The sequence below is a fragment of the Nematolebias whitei genome, chromosome 7 (assembly GCF_014905685.2).
Source record: "Nematolebias whitei isolate Nwh7 chromosome 7, NemWhi1, whole genome shotgun sequence".
Classification (NCBI taxonomy): Eukaryota; Metazoa; Chordata; class Actinopteri; order Cyprinodontiformes; family Rivulidae; genus Nematolebias; species Nematolebias whitei.
In genome coordinates this window covers 33,871,307-33,883,605 of record NC_056504.1, presented here as the reverse complement: position 1 = coordinate 33,883,605, position 12,299 = coordinate 33,871,307, and the positions used below count along the sequence as shown (strand labels likewise).

The window sequence follows — 12,299 nt, the reverse complement described above, 5'->3', positions numbered from 1 at the left end:
TAAAGCTTACGACGGTGCTGGTGTTTGTACACCATGCCAGCGGTTTTTCTGTTGTCATTCTTTATGCAGTGCTAGTAGAACAGTGTAAAAAGGGACAGAAGGAGCGTTTAAGTGTATAAATGTATCAGTTCTACGCAACAAAAAGCAACTAAGACATATTTATTTGACAAAAAAAGAGACATTTGCATACTGAGTTCATGTTTGTGAAATAATTTATTTTTGTTAATTGTATGTAAATCTTAAATAAATATTTGAATGGGGGGGAAAAAGCATTGTTTGCTGTTGTTTTTTCAGAATTAGTCCATTATGCTGTTTCAGTAAGGACAGAGTGGACAGTATCTTTTAGGATTGATTACTGTGATCTGGCTGGTTCTCAGCTGAACTGGACTGGTTGACCTAATGGTGTGAACGCTGAGTCTCTGTTTACGCTCTAATGATCCTGTTTCTCTTTACTTTTTCTCTTCTTCTGTTCATTTTTCTTACTACTTTTATTTACTTTGTGTTATTTTAACCACACAGATGTCAAACCAGCCCATTTAGGACACTCAAGCTATGACATTTGTTTGATGTATTGTTTTATTGTTTTTGTTATTATTTTTCAAAGTATTACAAAATATACAAACTTTACATACAAATATTTTTCCATATAAATATACATAAAGATCTATTAATTCCTTATGTTCAATTTACTTCAGAGTACTTGCTGTATTTTATCCCTTGCTTTTAGTCATTAGCAATTTTTAACTTTTGGGGTAGTGATTTGCTGTTTTAGCTTTGAGCTCCATTTAGCTTTTGGCTAATATTTTGCTGTTTCTTTGGACTAGAGTTTTGCTATATTGAGCTTTTTGCTAGCCTTTTTGAAGTTTTAGCTTTTAGTTAGTGTTCTGTTCCTTTTAATGCTAACAATTTCAGCTTCTTCTGCATGTTTCTTCAGTCTTTTAGCACTCAGCGCGCACAAAGCATTTCTACAGAAAACGTCATTACTCCAGCTTGAAATTACTTATTGAATGAACCAATCGGTACTTTAAAAACATCATTCTAGTCTCAGATAACCATCCATCCATTATCTTTACCCGCTTCTTCCTTTGTTGGGGTCACAGGGGTCACTGAGGAAAACCGGAATACCTGGAGAAAACCTGTGCATGCACAAAAATAACATGCATACTCCACCCCAAAAGGCCCCTGGTCAGGATTTGGACCAGCGACCTGCTCACTGAGAGGCGGCAGCTCTGCGCCACTGTACCGCCTGTCTCATAAATATATAAAATAAATGAAATAAATAAATAAAACTTTGCAAATGTCACACAAAGTAGTTTATAAAATAAGATTGTTTCCTTTCTCTGAGTTGTTCAAATAATAAAAAGTTACAACTAATGTGATAGTATCTATATAAAGAAAAACATTTTTCTTTTAAAGAAAATGGAATAAATTGTATTCACCCTGGCAATAAAAAGCACCTATATTATTCTGAACAAAGTTGGATTTACTAAATATAATGGTCTATCTTATCAAGACACTCAAAGTGATTTACACTTCAATCTGCGCCCTCATTTACCTCCACACAGCACTACAGTACATCTCTACTAGCTAATCTGACTCTGTAGAGACTAATCAGTGTTTTATCACATTCGTACACCGATGGGACACACATACAAGGTAATGAGGGGTTCAGTTTCTTGCCCATGGACACTTTCAACATGTGACTGCTGCTGGAATCGAACCCTCAACTCTCCCACTGGAGGAGGACTGCTCTAACCACTCATTGACTCACTTATTTTTAATTTTTTATGTTCATTCAACATTATTTTTCATTGTTATTCTGGAAATTTATCATTTCATATCTTAGTTCACATGTTGTGAGCAATTTAACTTTTGTTAAAAAGTTATTTACACTGAATTTACATTGAGGTTTCTTACAAAACTTGAACAGGAAATACTTTTATTCTTGAATTATTAGATATTTTTGTCTTTAGTTGCATTTCCCTACTTTTTATATTGTTACAAAGTTCAATCAGCATTTTTAAAGTGCACCAAAGCAGATGGGTTTAAAGACTGCTGCGCATTATTGCATGTTTTTTGGTAAAATTTTATTTTTTTTAATGTTTTACTTATCAGGGATTAGCTGATGAAGCATGTATTTAAATCAATCAACCAACTAGAGTCTCCAGCGTCTTATCAGAACGCCACAAAGCCTCAGTTTGCCTTCCTGCCTGCATCATCATACAGGAAGCGTTAACGCTGGTATTGTTTGCATTAGTCACGTAATGCTCTGGAAACTGATACACCACAGTTTAAAAGGCACAGACAGGAAACTTTTAGAGGAAAAGTACATTTTAATGGATTTTTGTCTGCAGTTAAAAGCTTGCTTTTTAAAGCATTTTCTTTATTTGCTTGAGTTTAACACAGTTCTTTTATCTAGTAAAGCTTTGTAGATTGAAGTTCCATGCTTGGAAGGCCTTTAGTTGTCCTTTCTGTTGAATTTAAAGCTTTAAAAAAAGAAGTGGTTTGCATTTAAACAAATCATTTGCAACATATATTTGGCCACATGGGGGCAGAGCAAATAAACCAAACGTTGGCCTTGAAAGTTATTTGGGCAAGATTAAGCTTTTTCTTTGTAAAATACAAATCTAGATTTGTACCGATGCAGTTTCTGTCTGAATTCTGGGCTCTTAATTTTCTCAAACTTGTCTTATAGCAGATCAGACTGTTTGCTACAGCAAGCAGCTTAAAAAAAAGAAGCAGCAGCTAAATGAAATGTAAATTTGTTGAATTTGAAACCACAACAGGATGAATGATTTCAAAATGCTTTGCGAGGATAACACTATTGCTGATGAATATAATTTCTTACTTTTACAGGAGTACTTTTCATTATGTTTACATTTTTTAAATTAAATAATTATGAATTGCTTTTTTTTTAGCTAAATTATTCTTTTAAATATGCCTGCATAAGAATAAGCGCACAACTTGATCTGAAACTAGAGCCTCTGCTTCACTGCTTCCAACATGGAAACCACAGCATTCACAAAGAAATGTTCTGGTTTGTAGCACTTAACAATAAAATAGTAAGTGAAGCACATGAGCTCTGTCCAACAGACTGGATTCAATTTCCTTCCTGCAGAATGTACCGCAGTCACTAAGCTGGCCATGATCAACTTTGAAATAAACAAATCTGAATAAAAAAAAGGCAAATAGAAAGTAAAGTCACAAAAATAATCCAGAGTGGTTTATTGGTTTCATCAGCTGCAGGTTTGTCAAAGCACCATAAGTAGCAGGACAGAACAACCAGCTTTTAAGTACTTTTTTCTCCAGTGGCAGTAAGATGCATTCAGGAACAGTGGTACTTAAAACAAAACCAACACTTTGGTGCTTTTCTATTATGCATACAATGTGCAAAACTCTTCACAGATGAGTGTAATTCTCAGGGAACAGTGGTTGAAATGGATCGTATGTGAGCCTCACGCGGCGTGGGGGAAGGGCAGGAGTCATTGCAGCCATAAACAGGGATTAGAGATGAAGAACAAGCAAATACTCACTTACTGCTATCTGACATAGCAGCCAGCACCGTCCTGTCGCTGTGCATGTAGCTCCGTGACATTTATGGGATCAACTTTAACAAAAAGTGGCTCAGGAAGCAAGCAGAGATGTGGTTTTACTCCTTAAATGTGTGTGTACCTTTATAATCAGGAATTTGGAAACAGCAGCTAGAAAGAACGGGGAGATTCAAACAAAGAGAGACAGAAAGTCCCTGGATTTACCTTGACATGACCGAACGCTTCTTTCAGCACGAAGCAGAGGACAGATTTTATCCATCTTACGTGCACAGACAAACTAAATCACTCCAGCAGATTTCTGAGGGCTTGCAACAGGAGCTACAGTCATAACAAGCCTTGGCAGCATAACTAAGAGATCCGAACCACATGATGGGGATGATGATGATCATAGAGAGACTTCACTAAATCATCCAGTCATATGGCTGCACCCCCTCGGAAAAAAAAAAAAATCACTTTAGGGGACAAGTTTCCATTAAAGACAAGCACACACATGAAACAACACAATGCTGTTAGTCAGTGGAACAAACAAGCTGTATGTCACAGAACTGCTTTTTTTAAAACAAGCACTCAACAGATCACAGGAAGCATTAATCCAATGAATGGGAACAAAAATAAAATAAAATACGGATACGACTTTTAAACTCCAGGATAAGTAAGTAAAATACGACGGAGCTTTAGGGCCACGCTAAGAACTTTTTTTTTTACCTGTAAGTCATAACATTATGAGAATAAAGTCGTAGAATTATGAGAATAAGGTGGTACGAGACTCTTTTTTTTTACAGCTCGTTTATTTTATTTTTCCATGAGTCTGATCCATGACGCGACCCGTCAATCAATCCAGTAGGCGTGTCTGCAAACGACCAATCCGAAGCTAAATGCTCCTCTGCAGAGAACTGCTGCAGCCCATCAGACCGTACCACCTTACTGTCAGCAGGTTCAAAGTCCTGATACTGATAATAATCTGATGCTGATGTGCTAAAAGATTAACTATCTCCTTATTTGTAAAACCAATAGCAAAGTATAACTTAACAAGATGCTCAACATTCTTCATTTTATCACAGTTAAAATGCGGTGAACCTGCTTTATCGTGTCGGAGTTCAGATAATATTACGACTTGTTTAGCTTTGGATTGGTCATTTGCTGACACGCCTACTGGATTAATTGACAGGTCGCGTTGTGGATCCGACTCTTGGAAAAAATAAACAATGTAAAAAAAAGTTTCGTATGACTTTATTCTCATAATTTTATGGCTTTAAAAAAAATTTCTTAGCGTGGCCCTAAAGCTCTGTCATAGTAAAAGGATCCCAAGGGGTTTTGGACCCAGTCTCGATTTTTTTTGTCCAAGTGCCTTAAAGGAGCAGACTGCTGCAGAATGTTAAACAAAGAACAGCAAAAAAAACTTATACAGCACAGTCTTAATTTACCAAAACAGCTTAAATGCATGAATTTGTTTAAATATATTTCAGCGCAGTGGAATAAATATAAAAAAATACAAATACCTGCATGACAAATATTAAACAAAGCAGCGATGGTGAGAAATGCTTAAAGTTGTTTCATTCTCTAGTGGTTTGAGTCAGAACAGAACCATCTATTAACTCACAGACAGAGTTTGCTGACGTGCAGCGCTGCCCTGGGCTGTCCCTGCTCATATTAGGATCCTGAAGACTCCTCAGCCTTCATGTGACCTAAACCATGCACATATAATTTACACACTGGGAAGTTTTGTATTAAAATAACATGCAGTTTAAGGAAAGAGAAGCTGGAAAACAGAACCGCTTTTGTTTACAGGAAACCTTCATCAATAGTCACAGTGACCTACATATTTAGTGTCATATTTAAAAATAAAAGGTTCAATTCTGAAAATAAAAACAGTTGGCTGTATAAAAATATTACATTTATGCAAAGATGTTTTATTTCACAAAAATCCAGTTAAAGTCTTTCAGTTCCAGCCATGCTTGTTTTAGCACTGTGGTTAAGGTTCACATGAAAACAGGAACCGATCAGACATTTTCACGCTTGAAATGCCCAACGAAGTGGTTGGACGATTTAAAAAACTATGTTACTGGTGCATACCATTAAACATTTTAGCATTAACGTGAAGCAAATATCTGAACGGAAAAAAGTTTTAACAGACAAAATGTGAAAGTCATTTCTACTTGATCTTATCTTTAAGTTCTTTCTTGAGGGACTTTTCCTTTCGTTACGATCCGTGCAAAGCCTCTTTCAGTAAAAAGAAGTCAGCTGGAGGCGGTAGGACACTTATTTTGGGGCACGCTGTCTCGCTAACCGCTTCATGAAGCAGCAGGTTACAGCTGAGATGATGACGATGCCGATGAATAAAGCTGAAGAGACTCCAACCACCAAAGGGATGAGGAGGAGGTCTTCCACTGAAGAAAAGATTTAAAACATCATGATTTGGACACAGAAGGATGTACAGATAGTAAAACTGACCTTAAATGTAGTGAAGCTTAGTCATAAAATTTAATGGAAAATATTTTGATTGTTTTAAGTTCAAGTCTTCTGATTTGCTCAGGCCTCCTATCATTCTGTAGCTTACCTGCACCAACATGAAAAATGTAATGACAGCACTTAATAAACAGATTGACCGTCATAACTGTAAACAGACCCCAAACACATTGTTGATCATTTCAGTCAAAAACATTCAGAGGTTCAGTAGTAATAAAAATATCACTAATAATATTTTCCAGTTGAAATTCCTTCATTTATATCAATCCACTTCACTTTTTCTCTAAAAGATTAATAAAAACTGACTGTAAAAGGAGAAAGGTGTAACTACGACGACGGAGCTTTAGGACTACGCTAAAAAAATAAATAATTAAAAGTCATAAAATTATGAGAATAAAGTCAAAGTCTTAATATTATGAGAATAAAGTCATATGAGACTTCTTTTTTTCTCTCCCCACAAATCAGATCCACAACGCGACCTGTCAATCAATCTAGTAGGCGTGTCAGCAAATGACCAATCCGAAGCTAAATGAGTCGGAATATTATCCGAACTCCGACACAATAACGCAGGTTCACCGCATTTTAACTGTGGTAAAATGAAGAATGTTGAGCATCATGTTAAGTTATACTTTGGTATTAGTTTTACAAATAAGGAGATAGTTAATCTGTTAGCACATCAGCATCAGATTATTATCAGTATCAGGACTTTGAACCTGCTTACAGGAAAGTGGTTCGCTCTGATGGGTTGCAGCAGCTCTCTGCAGGTAAGGAGCATTTAGCTTCGGATTGGTCGTTTGCTGACACGCCTACTGGATTGATTGACAGGTCGCGTCATGGATCAGACTCGTGGGAAAAAAAATAAGAGATCCGCTAAAAAAAAAAAGTCTTGTATACGACTTTATTCTCGTAATGTTAAGATTTTATTCGACTTTATTCTTGTAATTTTATGGCTTTTAATTTTTGTTTTAGTGTGGCCCTAAAGCTCCATCATAAAACACAAAAGAGCTAGTCTCGATAATTATTTTGAGGTCAAGAATAAAGGGTTAAAACTTAAACTGGTTGTCTTCCAACTCCAAACCAAATGTTACCAGTTAGACCTTGTCCATCCATTTATTGATCTTAAAAATCTCAAATAAAACACTTTATCCTCTCATATCACTACTCAGATGCCACCAGCTATGTTTTTTTAAACATATAAAATGGGGAGTGGTTACAATTCAATGAAACTAAATAAAAGTGTGATAAATGTTTGTTTTTTCAACAGAAACCTTCATATTTATTCACTATAGTAACAATCATTTAGAAAACAATGAAGCTCTCACCTCTGGCATACAGGTACACAGTCACTGCATTAGACTCTGCTTTGGCCCCAGAGTTGTACCAGCCTCCATGTGGGTCCTGCCCCCACGCCTCAGCGCGACACATGTACATGCCCTGGTCTTCTTCTGTCACCGTGTGGACCCTCAGTCTGTAGCTGACAGCGGACAGCCGGTCGACGCTGATCTCACTCTTATTGTTTAGTATATTTGCGACACCGCTGTACATCAGAACAGCAATGAGTGAGGGCTCTTTGACAGCAGGGGGCTCTAATGGAGCTGATTCCTTCTTGGTCATTTTGGGGATTGGCCATCGCAGCCACTGCACCTGAGCCTGGGTGGGGCCTGTGGCTGTCACAGTGACGTTGCAGATTAAGGTGATGGTGCTTCCCCGTTTCAGCAGGGGGCCACGGGGGAGCTGAGCCACAGCTGAAACCAAAATGTCTGTTGAATAAAGAAAGTGGTGCGTCTTTATTAATAGGAAGAGGACCATTATATTGGTCAAAATGTTTTGCAGTTCACTCAAGAAAAAAAAAAAGGAAATTTTAACTTTATAAATGTTTAGTTAAACTTGAAGACTATGGAAGAGGATTAGATTAGTGCCATGGTGCAAAAAATTTGTTTTCCATAAATTCTTAGAAGAAAAAAAAAGTCAGAATTCTGAGATTAAATTCAGAATTCCAAGATTAAAGTAAAAATCCTGACTTTAATCTCAGAATTCTGTCATTTTTCTCAAACTCTGACTTTTTCCTAAAATTCTGACGTTTTTTTCTCTGAATTCTGACTTTAATCTCATAATTCTGACTTAATCTCTGAATTCTGACTTTAATCTCATAATTCTGACTTTAGTGTCAGAAATATGACTTTTTCCTCAAAATTTGACTTTTTTCCTCATAATTTTGACTTTAATCACAGAATTTTGACTTTAATCACAGAATTTTGACTTTTTTCTCAGAATTCTGATTTTTTTTTTTCACAGAATAAAAGAGAAAAAAAATATTGCACCGTAGCCCTAATCCTCTTCCATATAAAGACAGTGTTGGATGACTTGTAGCAGGTTTCACTGCAGCCACATGGCCTACATCCAGACTCCAACAAGACATTCAAAAATCCAGAATTGCACAGGAACTGCTGAACTGTAAAGTCACTGTAAAAGCGGAAAGAACTAAATATGGAAGAATACCATCGGTCTGCATCTGTGCTGAAGGTATTAGAAGAAAGTATGAAAGCACAAGCGTGCTCAGAGTTGATTTAAATTGACAGTGTCTGAAAGCTTCTCTGGATTGAACTGGTTGGCTAACAGAGAAACTTTCTCCATAAAGCACTAGCTGGTATGGTATATGTAAAAATGGCATTAACAGCTACTTAAGGCTCACCTTTGGTCTTCAGGTTGACAGTGACACCCTCTGACCTCTGGGTGAGTGTTGCAGGCGTAGAGGGACCAGGGTTTTTCCTTCCAGCATAAACACTCACCACACACCGATACACCCCTGAGTCTGAGGGCTGAGCCGAGAAGAGCTTCAGGGAGTATTTCCTCTCAGCGATTTTCTCCATGGAGCCCCCACTTGCTCTGCTGAGGTCATCTCCCCAGCTCACAATACCACCTGGACTCATCTGGGCCACCTGAACCTTAACAGAAAGCAAAGCATGTTACTGTCAGACTAATCTGATATTTTGTCCCCCCTTGGTAAATAATCTGTTACCCTTTTACGTCCTGCTACACACACAAATACTGAGTCAAATCATAAACTATTCACAATAAAATAAATGAACAGAATGAAAACTTTAATACCTCGACTCCTCCTCCCACTCCATCACTGCTTACAGATCCCCTTTTCATCCACTGCACCAGCAGACCTGAGTTCACCTCAGACGGCAGGCCCAGCACCTCACAGGTCAAGATGAGAGGAGACCCAACCTGGAGGGTCACCTCCCCTCTGGGTGAGGACGCTACACTCAGAGACTCTGCTACAGAGAGGAAGACATGTGGAGACAAGAGCCTCAGAATCAGGAGCACCATAAACACATCCATACCAAAATGGAATGACATAAAATGTGAAACAAAGTCAAACATTTTGACACTAAGTACGGCTGAAAACAGATGTTCACTGTAAAAAAGACACATTTATTATTTTCCTCACTGTCTGACATTAAATCTTAATATTTCCTGTTTTAGATCAGTTAGGATTCACAAAATCATTCCCAGTTGTTACTCAAATAATGAGGTTTTTGTCCTTTACTTAAAGTCACATACTTGAATTACTACACCGTTATACAATTTGAGATGGTGATGACACCATAGCTTTGAAAACATTTGGTTGGCTAGCTGACAAACGTATGAATTAATTAGAGGCACACATGTGGATGGCACACCTTCAGCACACTCCAGCTTTGTTTGACATCAGTTTAAAAAAGATGTGTGTGAGTAAGGCGGACTCCAGAACCTGACTCAGATCCACTCCAATGTCAGGAGGAATGGGACCAAATCCAGAAAACTATTGTGAGAAGTTTGCCAGATAACCAAAATGTTTGACCCAACTCATATAGTTTAAAAGCAATGTTGCCATATACTAAGAACATGTTTGCAAACTTGTGGCTTTATAGAAAGTAACAAAAAAATCTCACATTATGTAGATATGTACCCCTTGCCACACTCTTGAAATATTCTAAACAATGTTTCTGAACTCTAAACGCTCTACAAGAAAATGTCATGGTTTCCCTCTCTCGGCCTCCACTATTCTCAGATACCTGCAAGCATTCTTGGCCACGCCAACTTCTCTGCTATGCACGGAGAGAGATCAGCTGATCAGCTGCAGGAGGACGTTTATCCTGCAGTGTGGGCTGCACAAAAGTGCAGGAGGTAATAAATATTTTAAAATAATTTATTTTAAATAAAAACGCCATGCCGATCGTGTGGCTCATACATCCATCAGTCAATTGTGTGTCATGTCCAATCTTATTTTGCAAAACCGCGATAGAGCGAGCCCGCGATAAACGAACCATGAAGTAGCGAAGGACTGCTCTATCTCAAAATGGGAAACTGATATTTTTCTGCTCATAATTTATTCCAATAGTTTTAATAGTATTATAGTTTGCAACATGTTATCAGTGATGAGCAGTCATAAGCAGTTTTTGATTTGATTAGTTGCAGTTAAAAAAGATCAATACCATGAGCATCTATATTTATCAAATATATATGGAGACACAACCTGCTATTAAAAACCACTGTCACAAATATCATCCATAATTGGCTCTACTCAACAGCAGGCATATAAGTAAGAAGTAACAGTGTTTCCCCTAGTTAGCTTGCCATGCTGGGGTGCTCATCTCATCCATGATTTTTGCTGATGGGGGGGACGGAGACATGTCTGAGCGCAGCTTGTACTAACAGTTTTTGAGCGGGGGGCGTTCTACATGAGGGAAGAGGCAATGTGAGTGCTGCCTTGGGCTTTTTAGCTAGAGAGCCTGTATTTTGCGCCACTACCTTTAAGTGATATGTCAGTGCCGGGGTGGGATGGGGTGGGAGGGACACGTTCAGTTTGGTAGGCGGGGTGCTCAGTTTTGTTGGCGGGGTGGGGCACCCCGCCTGTATAATGATAGAGGAAACACTGAGTAATCAGTAAACATAAACCATCCTCTTGCATGTATAAAAAACTTTTGATAATAATTTCATGTCAACACTAATCCACTGTGTGTGCAAAGCATCATTCCAACACAACCCCCCACCCCACATAAGACACATTATTTGTGCAAACAAAGGGAGGCTATTGTTTACATCAGACAACAGGGGCCAGTCAATGACAACAGCTACACGGTGCTCGTCAGCAAGCGTTTGTCCAAAACAATACATGATATAAAACAAAGCATGGCTTGACGGGTTATTATGCTTGAACTTTGACCTCAGTTTTACTGAAGAAGAGAAAAAATGATTTTAGCAACAACATATCAATATTAAAAGCTAAAAAGATGTTGCATCAAATCCATTAACAGATTCACTCCAACCTTTAAATCAAATCTAAGGAAAATTAGTAATATTTACTGCAAACCTTCACTATATTACAATAAATTCAACTCTCCTCTTTGCATGTTGACAGCTGGATTATAGGGAAATTACTTAACAGTACAGTTTGAAAAAGTAATAATAAACATGTCGGTTTGACAGAAAGAAAAATATTCTCCTTGAAGGCTACAAGAAGGAAAGGCAGGAAGAACATTTATGTTTTCCTCCAGTTCTCCTGCATGACCCGAGGCTGTTATTTGACCATGCAGCCGTCCCATTATTGACTTATTTAATCCAGCTGGACAGACCAAATTTCACAATAAGAGCTCAAAATATGTACAACTGTCATTTTCAGTGTAAGACAACAGATTTTTTTTTTCTTTTCTTTGTAAAATAAAACTTAAAAATGGCTTTTTATTTGGTCAAATATACAGAATATTTGCTACATTTGGTGTTAAAACATTATGGGATTTTTGCTATGATTATTTTTAAATGACAAATTAATTAATTTAGATGATAATGTATAGTAAGTTTAAACAAATTCATATTCATAGCGTTTATTTACAGCACATCTGCACTGTTAAGACAAATTGACAAAGTGGTTTATTCTATTTTTTAAACAGCCACTCGTCAAAACAGTCAGCTCAAGTTCAGTCGACGAAGCCGTTAAACATTAGGTTTAACGTTTTATTAACACAAACATCCAGAGGCTGAACCTCTGGAAGGAGTCCAGTATTCTTAGCGGCACCACGGGTCCACGCAGACTTACAACAAGAGAAGAGCTGAAACACGACCCGTTTCCTCTCATCCACATTTACTGTTATTTAAAACTATTTCTGACCCTCGGTGATTCTCCCCAGGCTGCTGATTATAAGAAAAAACATTTTATGAAAACTCTCTGCCCACAATTTTTAATCTTCCATTGTACGGTTATTATTGACACTTTAGAAAAAAAAACATATATAC

At 37.5% G+C, this 12,299-nt stretch overlaps 1 protein-coding gene across 1 annotated transcript in view; it reads right to left on the bottom strand.

Moving 5' to 3' along the window:
* Window positions 1-5,667: 5,667 nt before the first annotated feature.
* igsf8 (immunoglobulin superfamily, member 8) overlaps window positions 5,668-12,299 on the bottom strand; it is a 15,067-nt gene continuing 8,435 nt past the window's right edge. The window contains exons 5-8 of the mRNA XM_037679417.1: window positions 9,126-9,301; window positions 8,710-8,962; window positions 7,340-7,777; window positions 5,668-5,938 (exon numbers count right to left, since the gene is read on the bottom strand). Coding sequence (XP_037535345.1) covers window positions 5,811-5,938; window positions 7,340-7,777; window positions 8,710-8,962; window positions 9,126-9,301 — 995 coding nt within the window. The 3' untranslated portion in view covers window positions 5,668-5,810. The remainder of the gene's footprint in view (window positions 5,939-7,339; window positions 7,778-8,709; window positions 8,963-9,125; window positions 9,302-12,299) is intronic.